General features: G+C 37.1%; 1 protein-coding gene and 1 long non-coding RNA gene across 2 annotated transcripts in view; one reads left to right on the forward strand and one right to left on the reverse strand.

Annotated features, from left to right (window-relative positions):
• Positions 1-1,833, reverse strand: part of LOC148216841 (uncharacterized) — a 140,042-nt gene extending 138,209 nt beyond the window's left edge. Inside the window, exon 1 of the long non-coding RNA XR_015794375.1 lies at positions 1,661-1,833. This is a non-coding gene — a long non-coding RNA (uncharacterized LOC148216841). The remainder of the gene's footprint in view (positions 1-1,660) is intronic.
• Positions 1,824-27,408, forward strand: AGA (aspartylglucosaminidase). The gene is made up of 9 exons (XM_007431009.4): positions 1,824-2,079; positions 3,526-3,679; positions 6,722-6,834; positions 7,456-7,568; positions 10,598-10,715; positions 13,163-13,238; positions 14,009-14,116; positions 17,141-17,274; positions 17,914-27,408. The coding sequence occupies exons 1-9, from the start codon at positions 1,824-1,826 to the stop codon at positions 18,012-18,014; spliced, it is 1,173 nt and encodes a 390-aa protein (XP_007431071.1). The 3' UTR covers positions 18,015-27,408.
• Positions 27,409-27,836: the final 428 nt, after the last annotated feature.

Here is a 27,836-nt window from a genome sequence, read left to right on the forward strand (position 1 = left end):
TGGCTTAGCATGCTGTGTGAACCCAGCCATGATTGATGTTTTAGTTATACAAAGTCAACAGGTTTGTATAATGCATAGTTAAGCCAATTATGGCTTAATTAGTGGTGCATGAACCCAATTACAACTCAATCTTTCCTTGTAAGAAATTAAAATTCTGATACAAACTTTAAAGATCAACAAAATTTTATGAGTTTAATTGTCCCTAATGATAGAATGCTGAGACTTGTATCTGACAAGTATAGATTCTACTCTAACCTCCCCTACTCTGCCTGATTCATTCGGTCTATGATATCATTCACACAAGAAACTGGCTATGGTTCTATGTACGTATTTGGGCAAACTCATTCTCTGTAGTCTGCTCCTATATGAGGCTGCAGCCTTACTGGAAAGTGATTTTCATTGAACTAGTTGGAATTCCTGAATAAATAATGCTGATTTGCAGATTTAAGAAAGCAAGTGAGTTATCAGAAACAGTGTATTGGACCCAAAACGGGGTTCTTGCCTGGAGATGACTGCCAATAACTTCGCCTGACACGAGAAACCTTTAGAAGTTTCCTTTATTGTTGCGTGGCATTAAAGGGGCTCCCTCTGTGAAAAGAGGTACCCCCAGCACAAAGAAATCGGGTTTTTTATACATTAAGTTCAAAGAAACAGAGTCAAAAGGAAGAATAATGATTGGTTAGGAGCTTCTTTATGACCTTGCACGTCGTGCAAACTCAGGTTATTATGAATGAATGACTGTCAGGTGACATCTTGTTATCATAAAGAGACAATATGCCCATAAGGGACAATATAGAATACTAGGAAGTCTGGTATCATAAAGAGATAACCTCCAGGGAAGGGTCACTTTCTGTATCTCTTACGATCAGGAAGAGGCACCAAAAGGAAGGCTAATTCCTCTGTGCCCTGGGAAGTTTCAGATACGGGTTACCACATCCTGGCCCTAAAGAAAGAAGGATCACTAAGATGAAAAGACCCATTACAGGTTAAGGCTGGGAGGGATTAACTATAGATTCTTGCTTTCCCACAGGAACTGCATGTACAGTATTTCTCCATTTCGTGCCCTTCAAGTGGAGGCTACAACCTACAGCTATCACTGCCATTCTGTACAGCGTACTGAAGGCAGAGAGAACCAATCGTGCAGCATCAATAGCTGTCCAAGCAATGCCCCCTTTCACTTATCTTTGCAGGCGGCACACGGTCAGGACTAAGCCCAATCCCACTGCTGTACCTCTCAAGAAATAATAAAATAAGCAAAATACTAATTCCCTGTTATCACAGGGCAGCCTAACCAGAAGGAATACTCAAATAACGCCTGAAAGGAAACACTTCCATTTCCATCCAACTTCTGCTCGGATGCCCTTCTCCAGGTGGTTGAGCACACAAGATAGGCCCACCGAGCTCTTAATTCTGAGGAAGGCACGTGGGCCAGGTATTGCAGAAATCCAACCTGTACAGTTAGTGTACAGTCCAGTCGGCCTTAGAAACCCAGAGCACTGGATTAAGTAAACCACGATGACTGAATTAAACACGGGCGAGCAGATAAACACAGCCAGTGAGGTCTACGAATAGCTGGAAGCCCCGTTCCCTCAATTTCCTAACCCTGCATCGCTACAACCCTTTCCAGCTTCCTCCTTTCTGAAAGCTCGCTCCCCCTGACCTATTTCCGAACGACGCCCACACGGCTTTCCCAACCGCAGGCTAAGAGGCTTCGGATGAAAACCAGGCGCGCTTGCGCCGCCTGACCCAGCCCGAGAGCGGCTGCCGACGTTAACATCCGAGTGCGCCGCTCCGCCGCGCTCTTCCTGGTCCATTTCCTGCGCATGCGGTCTCCTGGCCCTGGTCACGAGAGGCGGGAGAAACAGAAAGGCGACGCGGTTGTGTTTGTCGCTGCGCGGCGGGGCTGGGGCCGGACCGTCGCGTCGGTGCTCGCCATGGGGCGTGACAGCCGATGGCGTGAATCCTGCTGCTTCTTGGTGCTGTTGCATGGGGTGGGGGGCTTAGCCGTAGCGAGCGCTGGGGCAGTTCAGCTGCCTTTGGTCCTCAACACCTGGGCTTTTGAGAAGGCTACCGAAGCAGGTGCTGCTTCTCTTTCTTCGGTTGGGGAGGCGTCAGTGTGGGTCGAAATCTTCACCGTAATCTGGACTTTCCTGAAGTTTTGCATCCTCTTTTACCTGCTCGCTCCTACCTGCCTGGTTCCCTCTGGGCTGGTGTGCTTAATATTGTGTGCTCACCTAACTGCCTTATGAGTGGTTACCTTATGCTGCAGGGAGCACTGTTCTTTTTTTCCTCGTATTACTTGGCATCTCTTGCTTTTACATAAGGTTTGCACTGAAAACTGATTTCAGTTTAAGCATCTGCGAGCAAAATACTACTGATTATTGCTCTTTGTATCAGTGTTTCTCAACCTTGGCAACTTCAAGATGTGTGGACTTCAACTCCCAGAATTCTCCAGTAAGCATGTCTGGCTGGGAATTCTGGGAGTTGAAGTCCACACATCTTGAAGTTGCCAAGGTTGAGAAACACTGGTTTATATTATGGTTTAAAGACACATCAAGATTATACAGATTAATAGCTCCTAGGGATAATAACTCCATTCCCTGGCAGTTGCTAAAACATAGTAATAAATACATGAACTTGTACTTTTGAGGTGTAGATCTTTTGGTGAAATATAATTGACCTTGGTTGATTTCAAAAAAATAAGCAGCATAGAACCTGCTTGATACTTGGAGGGAAGACTATTAGAAAATCTTATTGTAGTCTATACTGGGAAGACTTTTAACACTTCTCAGAAGAAGAGAGTAGCAAGCCATTCGACATACTGTTGCCAAGAAATGAAATCACCAGCAGTTGAGCTTCAAGAAGATTTCTTGAAAAAGACTTTACATTTTGATGAACTGAACATGCTGATTGCAATCATTGTTAATAATAATGTAGCACAGAAAAAGTGGCTACCTTTTTAAGCCTTAATGAACACAATGAGACCTACTTCTGGATAAATATCTGCAAGATTATGCTGTTGCTAATATAAATAACGTTGGGATGTTCCTGGGTCTAGATTTGGTTTGGCATCTGTATGTTCTGTAACAAAGTTGAAAAAGAAAAATATGAGTCTGTGAAGTCAAATAGCCCATATTAATTCTAGTTTATTTAACAATACTAATGCCAGATTTTAAAGAGAATATATAAGTAAGCAAACAGTTATAAAAATCACTCTGCAATTAAGTTACTTTTTTATTACCTGGGACCGAAGAGCTTTGAAATCAGTACTGTGTTCCTTGGAACTCTTGGATTTGGGCTATAAATCTGTGCTTACTTTGGAATATTGCTTCTCAATAGACATGTGCAAGGTCTATTACAACTTTTCATGAAGTTGTGTGATATCTGGCATACACACACGCTCTTCTACCTTGAGTCAGCTGCATGTTCTAGGAATGGGCATGGGATTTACATGTATTTTTCTTGAGAGAAGAATGGTATGCATTCAGCCAGTTATAATAAGTGTTTATGTCCTTTTGATTGCAGCTTGGAATACCTTACAAGCAGGAGGTTCAGAACTTGATGCAATAGAGAAAGGTTGTGAGCAATGTCAAACAGATCAGTGTGATGGAAGTGTAGGATATGGTGGAAGTCCAGATGAACATGGAGAAACAACTTTGGATGCCATGATTATGGATGGGTAAGACATCCTACAAACAGTAATTCCTTAAAGCAGGAATGGGGAGCCTGTGGACCTCAGACTCTTCTGGCTATGATGGCACAGTTTCCCACCATTTCAAGGTGGATACTGAAAGACTGCAATGTAGACCCCAAGATAGGTATATCTCAATTTTTAAAAAATTAAAATCCTCCATACCCATTATCCTCCATATGTGTGATGTGGTCCCACGTACTTTGTGGGCTTTTGTGAACACTTGTTAAGCTGTCTTTTGTTCACCAATAGGTTTCCCATCCCTGTTTTACAGTTTTTAAACTGAACTGCAGATATTCTGTACAGCGAATAATTCTATTTTAATGGCCAACTCCATGAAAAAGTATGGTAGCAAAACCTACTTAGATTAGACATTCATGTGTGCATCTAAGAGTCAGGATATTGTGCTTGGTATTATGGAAGTTAAAACTAGAAGACAGCAGGATAAATGAGGCTTACTGCAGTTTATTGACATACGGCAAGGTGTTCTGCTTAAGAGAACATGCCAAAGGGAGTGTTCAGCTTGTATTTATACTGTATAGTAAACATCTATTCTTCTCCTAAACTTTGATTGATTATGTGCCATCAAGTCAGTGTAGACTCTTAATGACCATGTAGATTTTTTTCCATGACAATCTGTCCATAACCTAATCTTTTAGATCTTCCAATAATGCCCATCGCTATAACTGAGTATGTCCTCCTTGCTGCTGGCTGTCCTCTTCTTCTCTTTCCCAGCATTACAGCCTTCTCCAGAGAGCTAGATCTTCACATAATGTGTCCAAAGTAGGATAATTTGAGCCTGGTAATTTGTACTTCAAATGAGAACACTGGGTTGACTTGTTTGATGATCCATTTGTTTGTTTTCTTGGCTGTCCATGTTATTCTCACAAGTTTACTCCAACACCCAGATTTCAGAAGCATTGGTACTTTTTCTAGTCCTGCTTCTTCAAAATTCAACTTTTATTTCCATAGAGTGTCACAGGGAATAAAATTCCCTGCAGTATTCTGATCTTTGTAGGCATAGACACATCACAACATCTGAATATATTTCTTTTCAAGGCTTTCATACTCTACCAAGTGCTAGTTTGCAGCATGTTTCTGGACTGCTTGTTCCTGTTGATAATTGATCCAAAACGGCAGAAGTTATCTACCCCCTCAATATCTTCATTGTCAATTCTGGTTGTTCTACCTTTTGTCATTAGTTTGGTTTTCTTTAATTTTAGTACCATTTTTTCACTGCCCTTCTTGACTTTTATTACTCTTGCAGATCCTTTGTATTTTTGGCTATCAGAGTCGTGTCATCAGCATAGCACAAATTAATGAAGTTTCTTCCTCCAATTTTAAAACCATGTTCATCTTCTTCCAATCCTGCTTCTCTTAATATATATTCAGTATATAGGTTGAATAAATAAGGGAGAGTATACGGCCGTGTTTCACCCCTTTGTGAATCTGGAATCTCAGCACATCACATTGTCCTCATGCCAAACCCATAAACAGGTCAGCAAGCCACAGTACAGAGAGAACAGGGTGAAACAGATTGGCTCCAGACTGACAAAGGAGTTTTCTTGATAAAAATATAGGAGCATTTCACCATTGGCTGTTCCCATGCAGTATGAAATGATGCCTTTGCCATTGTCACTGAAGTGATCATCTGCCTCCAGCATGTTCCTATATTGCTGAAGCCCAATATAGGTGCCTGCTTGCTTTAGCTGTGCTGCTGGGATGACCTCATGCCTTGGCTGATCCTGCTGGGATTATATATTCTTGGCATATACTCTTGGTGTACTTCACTCATCCTTCCCAGGAACGGCCCCCCTGCCATGATGAAGTAGCACAGCAGGATGTGGGGCAGGGAGGTGTTCCAAATTAGTCATCCTTAAAATCTACATTCCCGCAGACTATGCTTTGATCTGTGAAAGTGTAACAAGAATCTTTTTTCTTCTTAAAAAAATCATACAAAACTCTATTGAACTTGCCTCTGCTATGATAAGGGGGCTTGACTATCTTTAACATGTATCCTTGAAGACTGTTAAGTTTACACAAGTTTCATAGTAACACAGAGTTACACATAAATATTTAGTTATACATTACATCAGTGTTGTCCAAACTTGGCCACTTTAAGATGAGTGGACTTCAACTCCCAGAATTCCCTAGCCAGCCATGCTGGCTGGGGAATTCTGGGAGTTGAAGTCCACTCATCTTAAAGTGGCCAAGTTTGGACAACACTGCATTACGTGGTTTAGACTGTGGTTATGTTACATAGTGCTTTCCATCAGCATCCATGTTGGAACAAGATGGCTTTTCGCCACAAAATGGTCCCTCCTGAAATACAGCATTCCCACAGTAGGTAGTGTAATAATCTGAATACATATTTTTGACCAAAACACTTGTAAATCCTCTGTAAGTATTTTAAGAAATTTGAATAGTATCCCACAGTGCTACAGGTATAAATCTAAATATCTTAAGGAGATGATGAACCAATAAGAGTATCTAGTTTAGAGTGCTTTGAAATGTATATTATATCTTGGGTGGTAAATTTATATGTGAGAATGCATGTGGCTCATAGTGAATATTTTTTTTCCTCCTCTGATGTATGTAGTGGTGAGTTCATATAAAAGAGGGGGAAGGTAAAAAACTTCATGGATGGCAGCCTTGTAATTTTCAAAAGATCAGACGAAGCCTGCTGTTGATATTGGCAAAATGCTTTTTAAGTTAAAGCTCCAGTCTGTGGACTTTATATACTTTGCTATTAGAACTTTGATTTATCCAAACACTGCCATATGGTTAGAGACCCCAAACATGTTTTGTTCTTGCAGCAGATGTCTGTAGCATGTAGTTATCCAGATTGCAGCCTACAAGCATAAGCCATTTATCAGTTAGCAATCTAATAGGTTGCAAATGATCATTGAAAACCAATGTATTTATATACATTTTGTATTAATACCTTCAGTTTGGCATAACTGATTTTGTTTTCTGTATTTGGGGGTTAACGCTTTAAATATTTGTTCCTTGTTTTTGTTTGTGATCTAGTAACACAATGCAGGTTGGAGCAGTAGCAGATCTCAGACGCATTAAAAATGCTATTGGTGTGGCACGGAAAGTGATAGAACATACTAGGCATACCTTACTAGTTGGCGAGTCAGGTAATTTTTATTTGTTTCGTTTTCCCATTTGTAAATATTAGCTATCATGTAGTGGTGAGAGAGAGTCACAACTGGAGCCGAGAAGTCCTCTCAACCCCAGTGAGACAAACAAATTGCTTTTACTGGAACTTGATGATGATGATGATTCTTTGATTTGTGTTCCAGTTTTCTGACCAGATGGCACTTATAAAGTAATAACCCAACAGTAAAATGTTTGTTCTTTTGGAGTAGAACAAAATAATGAAAAAGAGGCCAACAGCTACACGTAGCTCGATTTGGGTTACTAGCGCCTTGTTGCTTGAATAATAATTGGTGGCCCTTATCCCAAGCTGGTGATTGGGGTTAGAGTGGGCAACCTTGAAATCTCAGGCATGAGCCTGTACAGGCTGGGACTGTAAAGTGATAGGACATTACCCTTTGCCATGATGTCTTTTCTGGAAGATAGAGCATCCAGTCTCTCAGTGTCCATTGGCCTGTGGCCAATGGATGAGGAGAAATTGTGCAGACAAAGTTCCATACAATGGATTCATATACTGTACATTGCCTTTATGACTGTAGACAAATATTAACTGCCAGGAATACTTATACATAACTTCTTGTTTCTTTTTCTTCTTCTTAAAGCTTCACTGTTTGCAGAAAGCATGGGATTTCCAAGTGAAGATTTAACTACACAGAAATCTCTTTCAATATATGTAAGGTGGCTCAATCAAAGCTGCCAGCCAAATTTCTGGAAGGTAAAATACCATTTAAAAATAAACCTTAGTGACTGTTATTTGTCATAAAAAAAAATTCTCTGGTAAACAAAATACATCATTCATACATTTTGACTGTGACTTGGAGACAAGATGACTGACTACAGTCCACTTTGCCGGATATCATATTTTATTTATAAAAACATTTCTCAGTCACCAGAAAAGGCCGTCTTAATGATATAATTTAATATTTTGAAGTAGTTTTTAAAATTTTAAGCACTCCATACAGGAAATGAGAAAACTGTTGTTAGAGAGAAGCTAATGCATTTAACGTTTCTTAACAGCCATGTCATATCGTATCAAGAAATCTATTTTACACCAATTTTCAGTGGTAGATGATCAAAAAGATGTTATGAGAAGGGGGCAGGGACCAAATGATTATTCAGTCAAATAATTGTGAACATGTCTAATATGGTTTTCAACACTTTATTGTGCTATTGTGAACCAATAGCATTTCTGTTTTGTTCTATTTAATAGCAAGAGAGTAATGTTAAAAGTGGAGTTTTTATTATAAGAGTACTTCCAGGGCATATTGGGAAATTAAAAAGGTTGAATGCTGTAGAAGAAGATTCCTACTGGATCAAACAAAGGCCTATCTCTGTTTTCCCTTACCCTTGGATTACAATTCTCATCTTCTTGAGTTAGCATGCTTGCTGACAATTGTGATCATTATAATCCAACAGAATATGGTGGGATCATGCTAGAGGGATCATGTCCAGGCATCGTCTTTCTCACAGAAGTTGATGCAAGCACAAGGGAAAATTAAGGTGTACTTACTTAAGGTGTGCTTTTCCTCCCAGCAATTGGCATTCAAAGTTCTTCTGCCTCTGGCATTAAAGGCAGAGTTTTAATTTCCTGACTAGGATCATACAAAGTTAAGCCAATGCTTGAAGAAAGCTAACGAAGCAGATGTAAGTAGTAACTTAAGTTTAGGAATGTTTCTGTATTTTTCCAGTTCCAGTGAGCAGGACAACAGCAGAGATACAAAAACACAACAGCATCAGACAGCTTCTTCCTAAAGCATAATGGTGTTTTCTGCCTGCACTGCTTCATTCTGTCACTGTGCCAGTCTTTGTATGTAGCCATAAAGGGCAGAATAAAATAACAAATGGCTTTAGGAAAGGAGAGGACATTTCAGCTCCAAAAATAAGTTGGCTTACAGTAATTCTGTTCTGTTGTCTCTGGCTGTAGTAAACAGTATAACCACTGGGTGAAAATATGGAAAAGCGGTAGTAGGTCAGTCTGTGCTAAAGAATGAGCAGACATTGTATTTGCCACTTTGTTAACATTGAAACGTGTAGAATAAATAGGAATGTATGCCTTAAAGTTGGCATCAGACAAAATACATACAGTATCTCCCAATTAGTTGGCATTGTGATCCTTGTAAGAGTTACAGAGCCTTTACTAGTCTTTCGGTGCCAAGGTAAACATACATTTCCCAGCAACAGTATACAGTAACTAGGAAGCTCCATAGATGCATAATCTTGCCAAAGAATTGAGCAGATTTCAAATAATTTATAGGAGCCAAAGTTTTTTGAGGGAAGGGACCTTTTCATATTTCTTCATCCTTCAGCTAAAGCAACATTAGCTTGATTTTTTTCCTGGAAGTCTCTCTCCTAATTGGCATTTTAATCTATTTTACATATGCCCTGAGGCTACTTCAGATCCTGGATTTTATGATCACCTGGGAGTGAATGGAGGAGCTTTAGATGGCCATGTATATTACTTTGCAATAACGACCAGTTTTCTCCCCACTAGATGGCAGCACCTAATTGACCTTGAGTGTACTTAAAAAGGAGGGCTAGATGCTTTTAATATTTGAATGGGAAACCATGAGGACGCTCTAGTGCTATAGGCTAGAGGATTTTTCTTTAATAATTCAGAAGAAAGCAATAAATTTACCTGTATTGCTTCCAAGAAAGTAACATGAGCATGTGTATGAAATCAGTTTAAAAAAAGTGAGAATTTCTAAGTTTTTATACCTGTAGCCCAGCCCACCCACCCATCTACCTTCCTGCCTACCTATTTATGGCTATTGCAGCAGTGCCAGCTCCATTAGGCCCTGGTATATGAGCTCAGATTTGGCAGTATATGTTATACTGTATATGTATAATGTTTATATTCTGACGTACCTTGATGATCCTAGGTACAGCTATAACAGTCAATATACTGGGGGCCTTTTATGTTCCTGAATTAGCTGTCTTGCATCTCTAGTTTTTCATATTAAATAATGAGAAGTTCCACAGCAAGCCTGTGTCATATGTCATCCTGACTGTGTTCTGTACGTTACTCTTCAGAAAGCACAGACAGTGCTACGTAATGGAAATCTAGAGAAAATACTAAGGAAGTTAGGAGACAAGAGCTTATAAGTGTTGCCAGAGAACTTTGTGATTAAATCACACTCTTCATTACCTTCCGTATGAAAGCAGGAAAAGGGGGTATTGTATTTTGCACTCAGTGCCTGTGTTGCATGTAAAGTGGGAATACAGTAAGCTGAATTATGAGGTTTAAATCTTACAGAAACTAGCACTGTAGTTATATATGAAGTTGTCTCATCACGATCGGTAGGGATGCTCATAAGGTCTGGAAGGAACTCATCTTAAATTACAGCTGTAGGTGGTAAGACATATTGTCATGCTGAGGTTTTCTAGCACATGGAATGTTGATATATTTCATTTCTCTTCTGGGTATTCGTCTTAGGACATATTTGCAAATCACATAGCAACGTGAGATCTGAGCATTTTTGTAACTGAAGTGTTTTCAGTATTGAGGTGCTCTAAATTGAGATATATGCTTTATCCGTTCTTTGTTTAATGCCTCTGAACTGCAATAATTTGCTTCCTATGAAAGTTCTTTGTCCTTGGCATATGCAAGCTTATATTTTTCTTTTAGCATGGTAATTTAGTTCTTTTTTTTTCTTTTTCAAAGTCTAGGAAAAAGACCCATAGGTTTCTTTGAAATGTCTCTTCTTTTCCTTAAAGATTTTAATGTGAATAAAACTTTGATTTCAGAATGTTACACCAGATGCTTCAAAATCATGTGGTCCATACAAACAGACTACAGAGTTCAATAAAAAAGAACAGAGCTCTTCAGAGAGAAGAATAGAAGTTCACAATCATGACACTATTGGTATAGCTTCTTGACAACTATTCATACTTTAATACTTTTGTTTGTTGCAGCTAAAATCCCACACAAATTAAATATAAATTATATATAAAATAATGGATGTAGTACAGAGAATTTCTACCAGTAAATAGATAGTTTTACTGATTTTGCTATTTATGTGTTGAAATATGCTTGGTGCTTATTGTAGGCATCTGGCATATTCTTCTCTAATTAGTTTTACAGCATTCTATTCAGTTTTCAACCCTTAGCTTTCCCTCCTCAAATATAGTCATAATGGACTTTAGATCCACTTACTGGGGTATACAGATGCACACAGCCTAAGGAGAAGCTTTTATTAGCAAAGCAGGGCTGTGATCTTGAAATGTGAAATGCAGGTTCATTTTCAAGCAAGAGCAATTCTTTGTTTTTGCCTCCTTAAAGCATTCATCAAGAGTACCCTTTTTTTGAAAAAAATGAAAGATTTCTTATTGGATGTTCTAAAACTCTGTAGCTAGATGAAACTTGGGGATTTGGACAGATTTAACTTCACATTTTAAAAAATTCACTCAAATTGGTAGGAGGGGAACTATCTATGTATTTGGATTTAGTCTCTGCCATCTGCATGGCAATTAAATATGGAATTTACAAAAGCACTGGAGTGACTTGGGAGTGTAAGTCTCATTGCCAGACACTTAAGGCAACACTTCAAGTGTGATGATTACACTCGTCATCATTTAGCAATTAGCATTTTAAAAATGTCAAATTCTAAGTTTCTTACCAATTAAAAGGTATTCCTTATGAGCATTTCCACTTTGGCAGCTTACCTGAGCCAGTAATTTACTGTGTGACAAAGTTTTCACAAAGCACAGTGATGTGCAGGAAAAGTAGCAGGAAGAGGGTATGTTAGTGTATATTGAATTAGATAGTTTGCCTGCTCTAGGCAAGTTGCCCACTTGGCAAATAGCTGTGACTGGATACTTGTATTCACTCAGTAGTGAGTCATGATCCTCTCACTGCCTGTTACGTGAACAATATAGAAATGTTAGTAGAAATGAAGAATTAATTGCCTTAAACTCTGTATTTTCACAAGGAGGTAAAACAAATTACAGATAGTCCTTGCTTAACAACCATTTGTTTAGCGACCGTTCAAAGTTACGATGGCACTAAAAGTAACTTATGAGCGGTCCTCGCACTTACGACTGTCACAGCACCCCTGCGGTCATGGGATCGCAATCCGGGCACTTGGTAATAGTTCGCACTTACAATGGTTCCAACATCCCAGGGTCACATGATCGCCATTTGTGACCTTCCCAGCCCATTTCCAGCAAGCAAAAACTGTGTGACTCACTTAACAACTGCAGTGATTCGCTTAACAACTGCTGCAAAAATGTCATAAAATTGGGTGCAGTCACATGATGTTTTACTTAATGACCGCCTCACTTAATGATGGATTTTCCAGTTCCTACTGTGGTCATTAAGTGAGGACTACCTGTTTTAGAATGCCTCATTGTAAAAATCAAGATTTACACTTATGGCAGGGATACTAACTACACTGTGGAATTTCAGTTGGCTATTTGGTATGGGGGGGGGAAGGTATAGACTCATCATCATCTCTCTTGCACTTAAAAACTAAGCCCAAAACAGATATAAGGGAATATCAAATGAATTTGAATATACAGAAATACAAAGTAGACACATTAAAAACCTAAGGAGCTCTACCTCTAAGGGAAAAGCAAGTAAGTAACTGCTTTTTAGAACAAAAAGAATAAATAAACAATATATGACTAATCAAAATTAAGCAATGTACATCAGAGAAACCTGTCACCAGGACCAGACCTTTCAATTCAATTTATTCAATTTATTATTTCAATTCAATTTATTAAAGTTTAATAAATAATCATTTTAATCTTTCTCCCCCCTTCCTCCCTGCCCACCCCCCCAGAGTAGTTCCCAGAGCCATTTCCCATATTTCCTGATTACTAGAGCAGAGTTTTTAGGGGATTTATTTAGTGAATATAGAATCACCTATTATTTATTCCATTGCCCCTATAATAACAAAATCTTGTGAACAGAAGTCTGTCTTCAGATAATCTTAATGAAGCTCAGTGTTTCTAATTTAATTGGTCAGAGTTTGAAGACAGGGAGCAATCTTAGTGGTCATGTGTCTTCTCTGATGGAAGATTCCCTTTTGGCTAATGGCATGTCCTTTGAGCAAACCTATTTCAAAAGTAAAATGTCTTCTGCCTTATATTTCTGAGAGGCCTCTGGAAGAAAGATAATTCCCAAGTGAGATTGATCCAATCAGCATGTTGAAAAAAAAATTATAGCTGCCATGTAGTGCTCTGTTGGATAGCTCCTAAGAGAATGGAAGCCCTGTCCATTTTGAAGGATGGGCATCCTGGTGTTATCCTCATTAAATGAACAAAACCCTCCCCAAATGCTTCTAAGTGTCAATTCTTTTTCATTTGTAGGCATGATTGTAATTGGTCAGAGCGGACGTATTGCTGTAGGGACATCTACAAATGGTGCAAATCACAAAATCCAAGGGTTTGTATAATTGTCTACAAATCTTGGCTCTATAAATGTAAAATCTGTTTTCCTTTGTTTAATACGATGCACATAGTTTCTGGCAATGTGTTTATGAACTATTTGTGTAACGGGGAATACTTTTATTTGGTGTTATGGAAAATTAAAGATAGAGGCTGGGTTTTTTTCCTATGTTGCCATCATTTATTTACTTCTCAGTAACAGGAATTTATTTTGGGAGTGCTTCTAAACATCTCCATGTCTCAGCCTTGTCATTGCTAGATCGGCATGGCCGTAGAAATGTTACAGTCTTTCAACCAGACACCATCCACCTCAATACCCTTTTTTCCTGAAATATATATGTAAAACTTAAATCTTTATGACAACTGGGTTTGAAATAGAAATATATTTCTGTCAAGATTGGGTATTGCTGTCGTAAAACAAACTGTGATATATTCACAGATGATACATTAGATCTCTTAAATCCCAGGACCACATATGCTGCTCTGATTCTCTTCATGACCCATAGGAGTTTGTTCTGACCACAGTTGCTAAAAGTGAACAGATATTTCTCAACAACCTTGAAACATGATGCCTCCCCTCAAAAAAGTAAAATAAGTTCTAAAATGGGCTTAGGATAGTATAAAGAAAGGAACATCCCCAAGTGCTTTCCAAAACTTTTTTCGTTCTGGCCCCATCACTGTGATTTTTCAATCGTCGTTCCTTTGCTCAAAATAAAGCTGCTATTATATAGAAAAAATACATTTATTGCATGTTACTTTCTTCCTTAGACGTGTAGGAGACTCTCCAATAGCTGGAGCAGGAGCATACGCTGATAGTACAGCTGGAGCTGCAGCTGCTACTGGTAATGGGGATATCATGATGCGCTTCTTGCCCAGGTTTTTATACATTATTAACTTTTGAATATGCTGTGTTTGAGTACTTTTGCATTTGAAACTGTAATAAGGCTACCTGTGTAAAAAAAAATAATAAAAGTGGAAGGTAACAAATTACTTTAATTTACCAACTTAGAATGTTTCAATTAAATTTAATATATTGTTTTTAAAATGGCATTTATTTATTGATTGATCACATTTATATCCTGCTGTAATCTGAATTGAATTTTGGGTATGTTTTGAAGTGAAGCCAACCTAAATCAGTTTTTTATAATGCTGCATTGTAGATCTAATTCTCTATTCTATCTTACTTTGGAGAGAGACGTATTTAATGCAATACTTGAGATAATTACACCACCATTCTTTTTCATATTATATTGAATTATTCCTTCATTTTCAGTGTTACATCACTGTTCTTTTTCATATTAAATTGTTCCTTCATTTTCAACTTTTATGGAATGAAATGGCCTGTTTCATAGGGTACAATTTCTTGGTCTGTTGAAATGTATGGATGATCCAGTTTATGTTACATGAGGACTATAGACTATATTAAGCACATCACACTGGCATTTCAAATTCCAGGAATGTTCCATTCTCCTATGTAAAAAATTGAAAACAGTCCTGGGAACTTTTAACGGCATGCAGCGTGTTTATAAGTGCAATTGTTGAGTTTCAGATGTTCTTCAGGACTTTGATGAAAAGCAAAAGGCATTTTAAAGAACATTTGTAAACCAGTGTCCAAGGGCAGCTGATAATTTTGCATATATCACTGCAAGCATGCTGGCTATAATTGACAACTTTTGCCCTGTTCTGAGCCTTCTTTTTTGGGGAAAAGTTATTAAGGAGGTGGAAGGGAGCCAACTATAGAGCACAGTTTCCTAGAAGGAGCCAATTATCTTGATCCCAGTCAGGATTCAGGCCTGGACAAGGGATAGAAATAGCATTGGTTTCTTAAGGAGATGACTTTTGTCAGAACCTCAGTGGGGGAGTGCATGTCTCCTGGTCATTTTAGATGTGTTGGCAGTGTTAGATAACACATATTTCTGGACCATCTTCAAGGCTTGGGAATTGGAGGCACCATTTTATGATGATTTCACTCCTAACTAAATGAGCAGATTCAGTCAGTATTCAAGGAGGGAAGGGCTAGGACCCTTGATTGTTCCAGTGCAGGTTTAAAGGGATTGGTACTCTTCTTCATGTTATTTAACATGAACTTTCTGGAAAAGGTCATCATTGGTTTGGTGCAAGGTATTGGCAGTAGCTGGATGTCATCTAGTTGTATGTTGTACAAGAGATACCATGAAAAACTTGAATCTATGCCTGTATATTGTTAGAGACTGGATGTAATGAAACAAGCTCAGATTAAACCCTAGCAAGACTGAATTGCTATAATCATTAAACATCAGTCAATTTAGAAATATTGGCTCCAGTAGTTACTCTTAATGGGGTCTCATGGAAAGAGTTGGTTTATGATTTGGGATCTTTCTAGGATGGAAACTGCTGCAGTAGGTAGAAACCAAGGCCAAGGGATCCTTGTCCAGATCCCACTGGTGTGCCAGTTATGACCCTACCTGGACTAGTCTGGCAATAGTACTTCATGCCATGATTGTCATTCAGCTAGACAACTATACTTGCTCCATATAAGATTACCTTTGACTTGGAAACTTCAGCTAAAACAGAATATGTCAGTCAGATCCCAGGTTTTCACCAAGCCCAGGATAATACCAATTTTAAAGACACTGTCACGTTGCTGCTACTGCTGCTGCAGTTGTTGTTGTTATTATTTCACCCAATAGCCAAAGCACTCTGGGCAGTTTACAGTAAATCACATTAAAATACAATTTGAATAAAAGCTATACAATAAAATACAGAACAAAAACATATATAAACTAGGCAGTTGCAAGGCACTCATTCAAACACTAAAATAGTATGAAGTAAAATGCAATTAAAATACACTTAAATGGCAATTAAAAAGTAAGCTCCCAGAGCCAATTTAAAGTGCTGGGTATCACCTCTAAAGACGTATATAGCATTGGTCTGAGATATACTGCACACCTCTTCACTGGAATTGAGATTATTTACTTACTTGTTAAGAGTCCTCCCACCTCATAAGGTTCATGGAACACTGGAGAGATGACATGGTCGCCCACACACTTTGGAACAGACTGCCTCTACAGCAGTGTTTCTCAACCTTGGCAACTTTAAGATGTGTGGACTTCAGCTTCCAGAATTTTCTAGCCACCCTTGCTGGCTGGGGTATTCTGGGAGTTGAAGTCCACACATCTTAAAGTTGCCAAGATTGAGAAACACTGCTCTGTAGGAACACTTGGTACTTTTTCTCCTTGTGTTCCGCAAGGTGCTTGAAACTATTTTATTCCATCATGTTTGTGGTTCTCATTGACCCTGGGCAACCATTATTGTCAGATTTATGTATTTTTAAATTTTATTCTGTTTTTTATTGCTCCTTGTTTTAAACTACCCGGAGTGTCCTCCAATTGGGATGATTGACAAATATTATTAAATAAATACATAAACATTACAACAGTAAGATCACTGTGGAGAATTGAGAATTGTGCAATAAAACTTGGAAATATTATAGATAACTGTAAATAACAGAAACTAATACAATTTAATTGTACTTTAATATGAACAAATAAAATAATATTAAAACAGTTACACTGAATGGTTAAAAACAGGCGCATATGATTTTAAATAAACCAAATATTTAAATAAACCAAATATAATTACCGTACTTAAAATAGTTTGAAGAAACTGAGCAGAATGTACAATATTTCTTTGATGCCAACAGAGGTGGGTGTTCGAAGGATAGAATGCTATCAGCAAATATAGATCTGGTTCATTGCTACTGCTTCATCTCAGAACATGTGAGGATTGAAAGAAGGATTTTCTTGTTAGAAGGGCAAATAGTCAGTGAAGAAACATTTTAAAATATTTTTTCTCCGCTAAAAGGCACTTATTTGGACATCAGAGAATGTGGATTGTCAATTCATTTTCCTGTCTCTGTAGTTATCAAGCAGTGGAATATATGCGAATGGGAATAGACCCAACGGTGGCATGTCAGAAGGTTATTTCTAGAATCCAGAAGTATGACCCCTACTTCTTTGGTGCTGTTATTTGTGCCAACACAAGTGGAAGCTATGGTATGTCTTTTAGTTTTTCATGCAAATTTTTCTTAGCGTAGAAAAAAAAAATTCAAGTTAGTATAGGTTTGGTTCTGTTTACAATACCCATTTGTCACACTGGCATTGATATGAATACGTTTCATATGAATGGGGCTAAATGAAATGTTCACATTCTTTTTCGTAAAATAGCATCAGGCTGAGGCCCACTTCAAAGCAATCAAAGATCAGTCATGCTGGGTGTCTCATTAGTAAACCCTTGGATCACTGAGAAGTGTAATTTTGCTAATCAGTCTGGCCTATTGGGCAAGGTTACTTAGTGCAGTTCTTTTATCTCTGATTTCTCACAGTTCATATTTGAAAGATTAAATATACAAAGGTTCATTAAATTCACCAATATTAAGATGTAAATTGAAATAAAGTTGCAATTATACTTTTAAGAGATATGAAGTCTATAGAGCTGCTTCGAGCCAGATTCCTGTTTAAAAGTGAAAAGTTTTATGAAAGAAAATTCAATGATGGTTTAATTAAGGCTATAAAGGGACCATTACACCACTGTAGAATAGTGGAATCCCTAAATGTTAAAAGTACCAGGAGGCAGATTAATGCAACACCCATTGTTTATTCTCTCAACTTCTTATCTCTCTTTTCCTCTCACAGGTGCCGCCTGCAATAAAGTCCCAGGATTCACACAGTTCCACTTTATGGCTTCTAACCCCAGTCTGAAACAGCCATCTGAGCAAATAGTAGATTGCATTTAACTCCTTTTCTCCATCCCTTCTCTTAATGGAAGTCTCTAAAAATCCAGTGGACGAAATGAAGACTTTCAGTTTAATCCTAACATACTCTTGGAATTAAAGTACACTCCATTCTGTAGGAATTATTTCTATGTAAGTTTGGTATACAAAGAAAATAAATGAGTGGATTAGGTCCACTCTAATTGAAGAGGACCATAAAACAACTTTTCTCAATGATTTTCTGAGGTACTTTTTGCAATAACATAATTTTAGAAGATATGTTGCAAAATTAGAGAGCTTAATGATTTTTTCCCCTAAGTTAACTCTCAGTTCTCTATTTTGCATAATATTCTAATATAAGAGAAGCTATTCCTCAAACAGACAAAATGCAGTCATTGCTTAAATTGTTCCTTACTGTTTTACCCTTAAAATAAATTCAAGTTTAGACTTCAAAAAACAAGTAAGATTCAATAAATTCCATTTTTCATTACAACACTGTACAAAATTTTTTTTTTCTGTTATTGAAGTTGGAACAAATAACTCTATTACATCCTAACCCACTCCTCACAAATAGCTAACAATACTTTCTTTTGTACCACAATTTAAGTACCATAAATTCTGTTGAATAACCATGAACCAGTTGTTATTGCTCAGCTGGTTCATCAACTACCCAACTTGCTTGGCTTGTGGATTTCAACAGAAAGGTATAGCCTAATTGTGAGAGATTGTGGGGAGACTGGGAAGGCTGGGACAGGTCAGTTGACAGATTATCTCATAAATGATAATACTGCCAGGAACTGAGAAAAAAACATTTCAATCTTAATTCTAGCTTATTAGACTTGCATTTATGAAGGTAGGCCCAAGATGGGCATTGGTCATTCTTACATAGATATAAAGGCCAATGTACTAGGCTTTGTGTCACTCACTTATCAGCTAAACACTAGATACATAACAGTCCTTTTTGCCAATCTGTTGAGTAATAGATTATGAATATTTGCTGGGACAAGAATAGAAAAAGAAAAAAGAGAGACCGCATGTGCATCAAGTAGGTTTTCTACCTCTTCAGCTCCTCAAATTGATCTTTAAGAGCAGGACCACAAATATTGTAATAGAAAGAACATTATTAATAAGTCACTTGGGATTATCAATACAGACACTTAGTTGGTATAAACTTACCTGCTAAAAGATATTCCAAGATCCAACTATTTTGGCTCATATGCACATAAATAAAGACCCAGTGAATTGTCAAATATTAGGTTGTAAGGTATAAGTAAACAGTACACTGCTTCCCTTAGTCCTTGCCCATTAGCTGTGCTACTTGGAGCTGATGAAGGTTAAAGTGAAAATACCTGAATGACAAGACTATATAGCAAGAGTTGGAAATGTGGCATCTGTGGCCCAACCATACCTCTAAATGGCTACCTTAACCCTCAGCCTTAAAAATGTATTCAATATTCACTTAAAAATGGCTGAAAAAATCACAAAACAAAATGCTTGTTTTTCTTTATACAATTTTAAAAGAAAGTTATTCAGCTGATTTTTTACATTTTCCCATTGCCTGTCAGTATTATATTATTTCAATGAGAACAATTCAGCAGTTTAAACTACAGTTTTTCTATGATAGAGATAAAGGGCTTCAAGTCAGTGATTTTACTATTTGATAGTAGAATAGAATGAATAGTATACTGCACAGTATAATGTATTCACAAAGTGAATAGAATAGAGAATTAACATTTTTACTTCCTTACATAAATTATCTTACTAGCAAAACAGACTAAAAGTCAGTCATAATTTCCTGAAACAAGTTTAATTAAAAAAAAAACACCTCAAATACAAGGTTGTTTTCCCATTTGTCACAAAATTTTAACCAGATACTGAACCTCAAAGGACACTTCCAGATTTAAAAAAAAAAATGCTATGGTCCAATGTATGTATATTAATACTAAATATAATCTTCCCCAGCCTGGTGGTCTCCAGAAGTATTGAGACAACAACTCCCAGTGTTCTAACCTTTTGACCATAACCTAATAAATCCATTGTTCTCAATGGCTTTATTTTAGCTTGTTCTAAATAAGGTTCTGCATGTTCACTTTTTTGTTGCAATTTTATAGTGCTTTGAGGGCCTTGGGGGTCAAAAAGGTAATTTTGAAATATTTTTAATCAGTACAACCATGTACTTACCTCTAAAGACTTGGGTGAATGTTAGCACTTTTATAGAGTCATTATAGAAATAGATCGTAATAGGCTTTATACATTTCTTGGAATTTTCCTTTATGCCACTTATAAGCAGCAATCCTATTTGTAATTGTAGGTAAGCACATTCTTTTGAATTCACTGTATAGATTTGCCCTAAGGAGCCAATTATGTCAGTTACTTTAAATCTCCATTTTTATCTATTGTGGAATGGAAAGGTTTAGGTTCCCTTGCATTGAAAGGAAAAAGAACAAAATTACCCTGTGTAATATACTGAAGAAAATTATTGTTCATGAAGGCTTTTAGGATGAGAAACTACCAACTCTATTATTACCTTATTCCTTTTAACCTTCCTCAAATAAGTACTTTTCAAGTAGTACTTCATGTTATAGAACAATACAAATTTCAATATTTCTTAATGGACTTCGTGCCACAACTTTCACGATACTGCATTCAGTGACAATAATTTTGTCTTTGCACCATAATTAATTACAATGTGAGAGTTTTGCTGCAGTGTGCTTTAGGGAACCAATTAAAGGAAAATAAGAATGGCTAGTGAAGTTATAATTTGTTTTTAATACTAAAGAAAAGCAAAAGTTTTATAGCTCAGTGGTAGAATACTTGTTTTGTATAAAAGAGATGCAGCATTCAATTTCTTATTCCCAGACTGGGCTGGGAAAAAAATGTACTCATTTAGTGTTGCCAAGAAAACTTCAGGGACTTGTCCAGGCAATCAGCAGGAGTCAAGCCTGACTCAAAGATACAATCAATCATTCAATCTCATTTAGTGTATTCAATTAGATGAATCAATGATCTAATCTAGTGTGATACTGATTCTCATAGTGAAAGTATTGGTTACATAAAGGCGTGGGAGTATATATGTACATACATAGTTCACAAGTAATACATTTTAATATGTTCTTCAAATAATAATGGTGCATAATGCTTCATTTCTTCAACCGTACCCCATCATAACAACACAATGAGATTACACTAATGGTGGCTATCCAAGGTTTATGTTAAATCTCAGAATGAATGGAGATTTGAACCAATTCTTCCCAGTCCTATTCCAACATACTTTGAAAGGCATTGCCAGATGTCATTTAGTTGAAGGGAGAAAATGAGTAATGCTGTTACCTGATGAAGCAAAATGCCGCAAAAACTTATCTTTGTTTCTGAATTCCATGTATTCTATACTACGATACTACTTGTGTAGATTTCTCTTCACTGGTCTTCCCTAGAATCCTGGGAGACCAAAGTTTTAAGTGTTGGAAAAGCTTGTGGGCACAAAGGTCACCTGATATTTGCAATGTGATACTGTGTCCTTTCATATATTGGTTGAAGGTAAAATCATTAATACAAGAAACAGAAAGGTATTTATGATTATACTGCAGTTGAATTAACATGTTTCTTCAAAAAATGAATGTTTCTAAGATTGGGGCTTCATTCCAAGCTTCTGACATTTCCAAACTACTCTTCATTGCTATTCAGGGAATTTGAATTGGGGGAGGGGAGACTGGAAAAAAAATCTAATTCCTATTTTAAACTTTATAATCCCATCACTATCTTTTAGACAGTACTGCTTTATAAAACCTCTGAAAACCAAATATCAAGCAAATGTACCACTGAATTTCAGCAGAAAGAGGCTTCCAGCTGGCTTATGGAGCCCAGAGGAAACCAATACTTTCCTTAGATTTTATTATTTTATATTTTATTTTATTTATTTTATTGTGCCTTTGAGTCAATGTTGACTCTTGCCACTGCCTGGTTAAGTTTTCTTGGCAAGATTTCAGAAGTGGTTTGCCATCGCCTGCTTCCAAGGGCTGAAAGAGAGGAACTGGCCCAAGGTCACCCAGCCGGCTTTGTGCTAAGGCGGGACTAGAACTCTCCTGGTTTCTAGCCTGATGCATTTAACCATTACAAACTGGATCTCTTAGCTGAGCACTTTAGATTTATTTATAGCTATGACGTATATGGTATTCCGTTTCTGGAAACCCTGAACGGCTAGATGTTATGGGAATGCAACTGTCTGAGTACGTTGGGAGAATGGCATCAATGTCTAACCTGTCTTCAATTTAAAGGTGTAGTCTGGGATGTAGGAACAACAGGTACAATATTTAAGATTCCCCTGAACTTTCAGTATTGAAACAAAGGAGAAGTCCTGTCAATTGTTACTTCTGTCTCTTTACCAGTGATTCTATGCAGCTCTTAAAAGTGAAGAAAGGTACTACAATAGGCAGCTTCTATAAGCTATGATTCATTTAAAAAACAAGTCACTGGCTAAAATCTGGACTTCTTCCTACCTCTGGCCTCAGGTAGCTTTTCTGAATGATTTACCTCCAAAATGTAATCTTTGAAATTAATACAACTTTTACTGGCATAGTTATCCTTTATTAGGCACAGTACAAACCCTAGGTGCAGACAATAGGAGCTTAAATTCAACTTGTATTGTCCCTAAAAAGTTGGAAGAGACCTCACAGGTGTTAGTTATATGGTTAGTATACAGTAGATTGGACTTATGGATGACATGCTTATTGTTAGTATGTCCTATAAACATTTTATTTTTAATAATACTTGCTGTGTATTTTCATTTGTAATAGTTTTATCACCATCATTTGAAATAGCAAGTTGGAGAGACAAGCTTAATTTTCTTGGAAATAACTTCCCTCACAGAAAAAAAAGGGGGGGGGGCTGAAGGAAAGGGCTAGAAATACTCTTTAACTAAACTGCAGTTGAAACAATCATTTTGCACAGCTCAACCGGCATTGTAAGCACAAAAAAAGAAAATGGTCATATTTCATACCACGGATCTCATCTCTAGCAGTGATTCCTACTGTTTGAGTAGCCATTGTTAAAATTATACTGGTGTCTTGCGATGCCCCATTGTAGACAGACAATTCACAGGTCAGTTGTACAAAAATAAGAGACTGTTCTCCTTGAAAAAAAGGTAAAATAAGAGTGAGCACCACCTACAATATATATTTGTAGAGAAATTATCTTTTTTTTTTTTAATTCAAGTAATTTACAATCACTGGACTTAAAGGAAGATCAGGCCATCAGTGTGATCTGGGAACTCAAGTATGATAGGCAAGTATGAGCATTTAAGGTTTGCTCACAATCTCTCTGCATTGTCTGTTTGATAGGGAGAGGATATTCAGTGGTTTGTTAGGTTTTTCTTTTTCTTATTAATTCATTTTAGTCCACCCTATCAGAACTGGTAACAATGATTTACAATATATGTCACAAGCATTCTTGCTCATTTGGACTGTACATTTTGAGCTCTGCATGAAACAAGTACTAAAATGGATGTGCAAGTAAAACTGAAGGCCAGTGCATGGCCTGGAGAAAAGGCTGTTAAAGCAAATTGATTTGGCTTCAGGGTGTGCTGGACATGTATTGCTACCCTTCCTGAATTTTTCTTCCTAAAAAAGAAAATTGTCTCTATGTCTAAAACAATTTGAATATAAGCAAATACTCAGCTTGCAACTTGCTTTTCTCCCAATAGAATTTAAAAATGACTAACATGCATTTTGCTGCCTTAAAGCCATAGTACACAAGCCAAACACCACCAGGGCTGCATATGGCCCTGAAAAACTTTGAAATTGGCTCCCCGTCCTTCTAAAAATTGCTACTAAACTGTATTTTTTAATGTGATACATGGAAAGTAATCGTATTTGCTTTATTTCATTAACTTCATTAAATCTAAATGATAAATTTACTTTTAGCATAGCCCTTGGCAGGCCACTATAGAGCAAATAGGGCTGTTGGCTCCAAAAAGTTGTGCAATTCTGCCTCAAAGTATTAAAAAAAAATAAAATGATTTCTTCAATAGCTCTTACGTATAGCTTTCTTTTCACTTATGTGCATAAGGAGCAAGATGTTAATATAATGTAATGTTTCACACTTCAGTTGAGTGACATGTTTCAGGACAACTTATAATTACTGTATAATACAAAGCAACAATTATATCCATTTTCAGTACAAGAAGAGTAAGAGACTAAAAACATAGGAAGAGTGGGAATAGATTGGCAGCCATGAATATGAAAATCAGAAGCAGTTGAGCACTTGCCTGATGTCAAAAAGACAAAACACTCAGTGCCAGTTCAGTCTGGTGAGATTGCAGTAAACTGTTGCCCCCACAGAAGAAGAGTTTTTCTCTATTAACTACTGGAATCGTTCCAGCCAGCAGAGAGCATATGGCAACACACCTCTTAAGTACACAGATAGATTTGAATGGGAGTTGATGGTCTTTTAGACACCCAAGAAACACCCAGCTGGCTTTATGCCCAAGATAGGACTAGAACTCACAGTATCCAAATTTCTAGTCTGGTGCCTTTAACCACTACAGCAAACCACTTATGTACAAATGACAAAAATTTCCTTGGAATAATTATCTTGAGATATTTTAAAAAAAATGAATAAGGAAAACTAATTTCCATAGAAGCAGTAAGGCCTACAAGAAGTAGATGAGACTTACTCCAATCAGTTGAGTAACCTGATTGTCTATTTATTTACTCACTTAGATTCACTCAGTTAAAACTAACTCTAAGCAGCATACACTTGCAATTCCACTACAAAAATTATAACAATAAACCTGTCAAAGGTAAGCAAACAGGACAATATCAGCCACATCTTACCATGCTCAGGAATAATCCAAAAGCAGAGGAAGAACCAAATGTATCAGTCCAATTTCAAATTACATTTTGGAATAGCTAAGTCTTAATGGCTTTCCTAATACTACTCTAATCTTAGAAGCAGTACAAAAGAATGGGACAGGAATGGAAAAAACCTCTTTATGGTTCCTGATGTAACATTCCCTTAGAATATGGACCCAAAGGGAGTCCTACCATATCAAAAGCCTTTTCACATCCAAAGAAATCACCATAGCCAATTTGCTTTGAAATTATATTTAAAACATTGATAATATCCAAGGCATGTCAACTTTTCATAAAAGCAAATCAGATTGTGCAGGATGAGTAATCATAGGTAACATCATGGCTTATCTGTCAAAACGTTGAGATCTATATATAGAAGGGAAATCTGTTGATAGCTTGAGCATTAAGTAGGATATTTATTAGCCTTAAAAATCAATTATATAAGCTCATTAAAAGAAGTTACTGAACTTCATTCAAAAAAAGCATCCTTATAAATCTCCAAAATATTTCTGGGTATGTGTATGTTGTACCACTAGCTGGATAGCCACTGAGACCACAAAATTTACTGTTTTCAGAGACTTATTAGTGCCTATTGTTTTCTAAAGAGATAAAGGTGTAGCTAAATGAAACAGCTTGGTCACATGTAATTTTGGAATGGCTATGTTGCATTAAAATGATTAATTCCTTCTTCAGTAACCTTTGACTCACCATTATAAAGTCAAGTATAAAGATCAAAACATTGCAAATGTATTAGGACAGATCATTATGTCCTTCATCCTTAGCATTTTTCATAGTAGAAATAGTATTGTTTTCTTGTACCTGTAATTTACCAAACCTTTCTCCTCTCTCCCAATATCTACAATTAATGTACTTCAATGAATATTATGTATGAAGTGCATAAAAAGAAATTTCTCTTTGGCAGACACTGAAGTTTTCTATGATTCCAACATAGGCTGTCCTGCATATATGCAGGTGGAGTATTGAACTTCAAGCTCTAAACAGCTTAGGGCTTGACTATCTGAATTACCACCTTTGCTGTTATGAAGCTGTTAACTTAACTTAGATCAGCAGGAGAAGCTCTTTGTAAGGTACCCTACAGGACAGTTCAGATATTCTATAATAGGAAGATGGTTTCTCCTATGCATTTCTCTGTAAGGAATGCTTTTCCCGGGGAGCTGTGTTTGGCCTTCTCTCTTCCAGTAATTAGAAGAATGGCAAAATGTATCTCTTTCACCAATCCTTTAACTGTTATTGGTTTTAAGGATACTGGTTTTAATTCTGTTCATTGTATTGATCTACTGTCATGCTTTATATATTGTATTTTGTTTTATTGTTGTAATCTCCCTTGAATGCTTATTTAAGCAGAAAGGCAAAGTAGAAATAATGCCCTAAAAATAAAAATAAGTGTTATCTACCAAAAAAAAATAAAAATGCAAATCCATTGAGTGTTCTTGCTTCTCTGCTGTAGCATATTAGTGGAGGATATGCTGTACAGTATAAAAAAGCAACTTCCATCTCTTTAATGTGATGCAGGAGAGGCAGAAATGTAGGCGCTCTCTTGGCTGCCTCCTCTGAAGCAAAATAGGACTTTAAAGAATTTCTCAGTTGGGCCTCAGTCCATATTCAGTTTGAACTATCCCAAAGCATCCTCTGCCAGATCTCTAGCTAACATCTGCTTCATCATTCTCAGCTTCCTGATCAACCAGGGCTGATCTGGCTCTGCTAGAGGGAAAAGAGTGCCTTGGGGTAATAGGTTCAACTTCTGTTTGTTTAGGTATTCCACTCAGTGGTACTCTTGATGGACTGAAGAAATTTACAACTTGCATACCTGTTATGTTAATAAAAGTATCATACAGCTTTTATTATATATGGATTTGATGTCTCTGTTCCTCCCAAAAGCAAAGGTTATGATTGCTGAGTTTTTGTTATGGAGGAAAAGTCGTAGGGTTATATTTAAAAAAAAAAATCAGTGTTAGGCCTATTTAGGGCTTACATTGGAAGTATTCTCCACCTTAAAATGTACCTGTTTACTGACTTTAGGCAAGTGTGGTTGGAAGAGGTACCAGGGCCATCAAACTAGAGTAACAAAGTTCGCATGCAGCCCTCTATGAACCATCTTAATGTTGTCCACGCTGATTAGAAGTAATGCTGGAAAGTTTTCAGCCAAGAGCCTTAAATCTGGAATCTTTTGTATACAGAATGCTTGCTAGCTTTTCATACATATCTGTAACATGATTGGGAAGTACATACAAATCTCCCCTTCCCCTCCTCTCCGCCCTCCGCTGTCTTGCAGCTAGATGTCAACTGTTGTAATAGTTGTTCAGTTCAGCAAGAAAACACAATGTTTTAAATCATAGAAAGGAGTATATAGGAAGGAATTGTTTATCCTGTACTAAGTTGCAGTAGTATGCAAAGGAGTCTCCCAAAGTTTTCCTTTCATACTCAACTATTAAAAGTCTAGGATCCTCACTTATATTGAGCTTGGCAACTCTATAGCCCCTTGGCTTAAAAACATCTAATAAAACCTTCCAGTAAATGAGATGAATAACAGGTGTAACAAAACCCTTTAAAACTGCCAGTGGTATAATGTTAATTACAATAAAAAGCTTTTTTAAATATTTTCCTCGATCCTAAGTGTCTTTTCGTCTTTCAAAGTGAACCACAATTGACTATTAATAGGTTATAGTTATTACATTCATCCTTTTTTTTTTTTTCCAACCAGCTCCTAGAAGCCCAAACAAGATGAATGGCTATATCATTCAGCTAAAAGGTTTCTGTGGGTTTGAGCCATGAGTGGTTCCACCTCTCAGCTGTTAACATCCTGAAATCTGATGCGCATAATTGTTGCCTAACTTGCACTTATGCCTCTCTTATTCCAACACTTGAACATCATCTGCTTTAAATTGCCACTGCATACTTGTTTTTCTTTTTATTTTTGATGAATTAGGCTAGATTTTTACTATTGAGTGGAATTTGAGAGTTCAGGCACATGAGCTAC

The sequence above is a fragment of the Python bivittatus genome, unplaced genomic scaffold, assembly GCF_059951505.1.
Source record: "Python bivittatus isolate LINGU-HERP-01145 unplaced genomic scaffold, Pbiv_v1 ctg000070_np1212, whole genome shotgun sequence".
In the NCBI taxonomy this organism is placed as follows: Eukaryota; Metazoa; Chordata; class Lepidosauria; order Squamata; family Pythonidae; genus Python; species Python bivittatus.